The 6,195-nt window shown below is 38.6% G+C and overlaps 1 protein-coding gene across 1 annotated transcript; it reads left to right on the forward strand.

The window, feature by feature from the left end:
* The first annotated feature begins 5,381 nt into the window (after positions 1–5,381).
* Positions 5,382–5,849, forward strand: LOC115951578. The gene has a single exon (XM_031068755.1). It carries the CDS (start codon positions 5,382–5,384, stop codon positions 5,847–5,849), a length of 468 nt encoding a protein of 155 aa, XP_030924615.1.
* Positions 5,850–6,195: the final 346 nt, after the last annotated feature.

Genomic DNA, 6,195 nt, shown 5'->3' on the forward strand with positions numbered 1-6,195 from the left:
ATGCTCAGTTTGGAACTGTCTTGGGCTTGGGAACCTATGTAAAGGGAAGGAGCTTGTAGAAATCATACGAGCAAAAGATCCCTCTATTGTGTTTATAGCCGAAACATGAACAGATGATGTAAGGCTTAATCGTGTTCAACGAGACATAGATTTTGAGAATAGATGGGTGGTATGAGAATAAACAAGTGGCTTGGTACTTTTCTGGAAATCATCAGTTAATCTTTCTATGGAGGGCTCTTCAAAGTATGACATTGATTCCTACATCAATAAAAATTCTGAGACCGCTTGGTATTTTATGAGGTTTTATGGTGAACCAAAAACTGCAAAGCGTTGTGAAGCCTGGAATGATCTCCGGGTTCTCATCCATCATTCAAATACCCCATGGATTTGTGCGGGGCATTTTAATGAAATTCCTCAGCAAGGTGAAAAGTTGGGTGGAGTTCTGCGAAGTCATAATCAAGAGCAACGTTTTAGGGAAGTAATTGACGAGTGTGGATTCATGGATTCGGGGTTCATTGGACAGCGCTTCACTTGGAGCAAACACTTTCAGGATGGACAGTCTATTCAAGAGAGATTGGACAGGGGTTTGGCAACAAATTCTTTTCTCCTAAAATTCCCCAGTACTCGTGTTCATCGTCTCTGCTGTGATACTTCAAATCACTCTCCCCTTCTAATTAATCCCCTGGTTTTGGTTCCTCCTACAAAGAAAAAATTTTTCCTCTTTAAGGATATGTAACTGTCTAATTTGAGATGTAGGGAAACGGTGGAGGCATCTTGGAAGTCTAGTGAAGGTGGAATTTTGGGTAACACAATCCTTGCAAAAATCGAACAATGTGGAAAAGATTTGGATTGGTGGAATCGAAAATGCTTTGGCAATGTACGAAGAGAATTAGAAAAGAAAAATCTCCTTTCTCAAGCTGAGATACAGGCATAAAGAAGTGTAATCATCATGTTCGAGAGTTGAAAGATGAAATTAGTATTCTTTTGGAGAAGGGAGGCACAAATGTGGAGCCAAATATTATGGGTTTTATGAGCCAACAAAGGAGACAACAATACAAAAGTTTTTCACAGCCGAGCCACCAAAAGACACCAGAAAAATGCAATTCGGGGAATCCTAAATGAGACAAACCAATGGCGGGTTGATCCAAGTGATATTCCTTTATTTCTGGCTAGCTAATATCAAGGTTTGTTTTCCACATCAGATCTAAATCCTGCTATTAGGGTCCTATCCTAGGTCTCACCGTGTATTACAATTGAGATGAATCAAGTTTTATGTGTTGAATTTCATGAGTGTGAAGTGGCAGCAACACTTAAGGACATGGCCCCCCTTAATGCCCCCGGAGCAAATGGGATGCTGTAGACACCGCATTTTATACCTCTTACGACTCAGGCCCCCGTTCCCCAATGATGCTCAAACTCTAAGGCCCAAGGCCAATTTAGAGTCCAATCAAATATCAAATTGACTTGAGGAATGTTAAAATGGAAAATATAACCTTTTAAATGAGCAAAAATCCTATTTTTGGAAATAAATGACTAAAGTAGCCCACGGCCCACATATGTGGGCAACAGCCTGCGTACATGGGCCAAAGCATGCGTAAGTAGGCATATTCTTGCGTACACAGCTAGGGTTTCAAAAGCATGAAAAATGCAAGTTTTTTGCAATAATGGCTGAAGTTCAGAATGAATCCCACATCATCTGGGAGCCATTCCAAACCTTAGTTTTTCCACTATATAAAGCCTTACATGGTACATTTTCAAAACACATAGAAATCCCACGGGAAAAACCTAAAATTCACTAGAAAATAGTAAATCAAAAGGGAGTTTTTCACAAAATAGCCTCTAGTCAATTTTATTTGTTTGGGACATTTTCTGGCCTCAATCCTTTGAGTTTAAGATCACTAATCATGTGTTTATTGACTGTGATGGATTTGACTGAGGAGAACGGTCAAAATCAAAGTTTGGGAACTTTTTTTTTAAGGTATCAAGCTTTAACTCTTTCTTTATATTTTCTATTTTTCTTTCTATGTTTTAATCTTGTTTTTTCTTAGTTTATGTTTATTCATGTTTGCCTAGGTTAGTTTTATAGTTCTGTTTATGTTCTAAGCATGCTAGGTTGTTAGAATTAGGGTTTTTTTTTGTTTGTGCTCTGTTTTTATGTTTCGTGTTTCTGGGTTAGGGTTTTGATCAAGTCCCACACATGCATGCCATAAGCATGGTTGCGTACGCAGGTACTTACCCAGAACCCTAATCTAGATTCCTTATGTTGTTTAGTTTGCCTGTTTCAAATGTTTAGCCTCTATTTAAGCCTTTTTCATATGTTTATACATATTTAAGCCTCTGTCTTGTATGCTTTTTTTGTCTTTAACATGCTTATATTAGGGTTTCATACTTGTTTCTTGCTTTGATGCCATGAACATGCATTCACATGCCCATTTATGACACCATAGGTGCTGTGTTGCTGAAAGGTAAGCGAATCTAAGCCATGCATAAGTATGAACATGCATTTGATAATGAATGTCGTTTAAATGTTTATTTTATGTCCAATTATATGCTTTACATGATCTTGTGATTGCCATGATATGCTTGCCGCCGTGTTTGGGGTTGCTGCCTTGTTTTAGATATAATTGGGTTCTCAAATGCTAAATGAATGTTAAGGTTCTTAGATGTGTGTGGTTTGGCTCTCTCTTGCTTTAGGATGATAAGTGTGTGTTTTGGAATGAAAGATACCATGATTGTATGTTAGATGCATGCTACTGTGTGTGTGAGTTTAGAATGCAAATGTTGAAATAGCTTTCAATAGGGTTAAGACATAAGACACAACGATGGGAGGCTAACCTTATGGTTGGGCGATCTTGAGTGCTTAACACCTTTCCAAGAACATACCTAAAATCCAAACTCATACTCTAGTAGTAAGATCAAAGGTCCTTCCTCAAAAGAACGTTATATATATGGTTCCTAAACCATTGCAAAAAAACTAGGTGGCGACTCCCCCCTTATGCCCATAGATGCCACCACTGTTCTACCAGCACTTCTAGAACATTGTTGATTCTAATGTTACTTAGGTTGTCCTCTTGTGGTTAAATACAGGTATTCACCCTAAACCAGTTAACCATACGTTTCTCACTCTCATTCCCAGGTTTTTTTTTTCCAAAATAACTATAAAAGCCAAACTATTTTATTAGTTAGCCAAGGTTTTGAAACTATTTTTGTATCTAAAAAATCGAGTTCGATTTTGCTCTGAGAAATTCCACAAGTCACTCGATTTCCAAGTGCAATTTCTCAGAGCAAATCGAGTTCTCTACACTCGATTTGTTAGATACCAAAATAGTTTCAAAACCTTGGCTAACTAATAAAATAGTTTGAGGGATTTGATTATTTTGGAAAAAAAATCTCATTCCCAAAACACCAAATCCTAAACATGCTCATGAGTATCAGCCAATTAGTTTAAGCAATGTATTGTATAAAAATTTTTCTAAAGTACTTGCAAACAGATTGAAAAAGTGCTTCCAGATATTATTACTGAACATCAATTAGCTTTTGTTAAGGATCGTCTGATTTCAAATAATATTTTAGTCACTTTCGAAACCTTGCACTGCATGAAAAATCACAAATTAGGGAATTCAGGATTTATGGCACTCAAATTGGATATGAGCAAGACATATGACAGGGTGGAGTAGTCCTTTTCGGAAGTTTTGATGCGAAAAATGGGGTTTGATGAGAGGTGGATCGACCTCATCATGATTTATGTTAAAACTGTTACCTATTCAATTATAGTTAATGGTGAACTAAAGGGGTTAATTCATCCTATAGTAGAGGCATCAAACAAGGCAATCCCTTATCTCCATTCCTTTTCCTTATATGCATGGAAGGACTACATGGGCTCATCAGGAATGCAACTAGAGAAAGGGAAATTAAGGGTTTCTCCTTGTGCAGAAGAGGGTCAAAACTAACACATTTATTTTTTGCAGATGACAGCCTCCTTTTTTGTAGAGCCAATCCAGATGAATGCAATAAAATATTGAGCATCTTGTCTTCCTATGAGAGTGCATCGGGCCAGAAAGTAAACAGTAGCAAAACTGCACTGTTTTTCAGCAAATCCACTCTAGATGATATAAAAGAACTCATTAAAGATTTACTTAGGGTGCAGGAGATCCAACATTATGAGAAGCATTGGGGCCTTCCCTCTTTGGTAGGGAAAGGAAAAAAGGCGAGTTTCAATTATATAAAGAAAAGGATGTGGAAGAAATTGCAAGAGTGAGAAGGAAAGCTTTTATCTCAAGCGGGACGTGAGGTGTTGATCAAATCTATCATTCAAGCTATCCCTTCTTTTGCTATGGGTTGTTTCAAAATCCCATTGAGTTTGTGTAATGATATTGAAGTTTTGATCAAAAAAATTTGGTGGTGAGAACGAGGCAATAGGCATAAAATCCATTTGCTCAAATGGGATGAGATGATGAAATCAAAAATGGTTGGAGGAATGAGTTTTAGAGATTTGGCAATGCTCAATGACTCACTCTTGGCAAAACAGGCATGGCGGCTCTAATGATAAAAATTCTTTATTCTATAGAATTTTCAAAGCTCTATTTTTCCCTCAATGCACCATTATGGAAGCAGCAGATTCAAGGTCGGGTTCTTACCCATGGAAAAGCATCCTACATGGTCATGATGTTATTTTAAGGGGAGCAAGGTGGCGTGTTGGTAATGGAAAATCCATTCAAATATGGAGTCACAGGTGGCTGCCTGTTAAACATCCACCCATGATCTCCTCACCGGTTGTTGATGTTCTGTTGGATACTGAGACAAGACAATAGAACAATGACTTGCTGGATGGACTCTTTGTTCCCCAAGAGGCCGATATCATCAGAAGCATCCCCATATCTCGTGTTGAAGCAGAAGACAAACTATATTGGCCTCTAACTCAAGATGGACAGTATACATGTCAGGATATCGCTTTTTAAAGGTAGAAGCTGAGCTTGTACCACGTACAGAGGACACCATCATCCCAAGAAACTCAGCTGTGGAAAGGATCCCAACAAGGTTAAGAACCACATATGGAGAGCATGCCACAACTCTCTGCCTACTAAAGAAAATCTGTTGCAGCGAACTATTATCACAAGCTCCACCTGTGATCGTTGTCAAGAACATGCCGAGTCTCCCTTACATGCAATGTGGTCGTGCTCCAAGCTGGATGAAGTCTGGAATCGGAGTTGTGGGGCTGCCATCGAAATCATAGCTTTTTAGACTTCAAAGAGCTGGTTTCCTGGATACTTCAACATCGCCAAAATCCAGAACTCTTCTCCATGGTGGCTTGGTCGATCTGGACACAGCGAAACTAAGTTTGACTCAATCAACCCCACTGCGACGTATTACAAATTGCACCAATGACAAAGTTCAGATACAACGAATTTAGTGCAGTCCAGCCCGCTGCAATTCCACCACAACCTCGTTCTCATGTATTCTGGCAGCCTCCCTCTACTGATTTGTTTAAAATCAACTACGATGGTGCCACATTTGATTCGGAGAATAAGTCTGGGATTGGATTTGTTATTCGGGACTCATGTGGCTTGGCTATTGCATCTCTTTCTCAACAGGTGCCACGGGTGTATCAAGCAGCAGAAATTGAAGCTTTTGCAGCAACCAGGGCGCTGGAATTATTTGCAACAGAAATTGGGATCGCTAATGTAGTGTTGGAAGGGGATTCATGGTTGATCTTTCAAGCCTTATCCGCTGAAGTTCAGTCCTTGTCTCCCATTGGTTTACTGATTGAGGATGTTAAAGTCTTTTACCAGCTGATAAATTACTTTAATCTCATACAAAGAGAGAAGTCAATAAAGTTGCCTATAGTTTAGCTAGGTATGCTATTCAAGTTTTAGACCATGTTGTATGGATGGAGTCTGTTCCCCTACCTGCTCTTTCTGTATTTCAAGTTGATTTAGCCAGTATTTCATATTCAAAAACTTTATAGGTTCCTCAAAAAAAAAAAAAAAAAAGGTTGTGGTCCTAGCATTACTCTCATTATTAACCCAATATCTATAATTGTTACAACGAAAATGGTTGCATATAATTTGGTAGAAAATGCTTGCAAGTTGCAACATTTTCCCTATGCTTGGCGAGTTGAATGTGTCTGCAAATTCATCACTTGTTTCCAATTAATTGAATAGCTTCTCTGATGTGATGGAAGTAGGCATTGGTTTT

This window comes from Quercus lobata, chromosome 7 (assembly GCF_001633185.2).
Source record: "Quercus lobata isolate SW786 chromosome 7, ValleyOak3.0 Primary Assembly, whole genome shotgun sequence".
In the NCBI taxonomy this organism is placed as follows: Eukaryota; Viridiplantae; Streptophyta; class Magnoliopsida; order Fagales; family Fagaceae; genus Quercus; species Quercus lobata.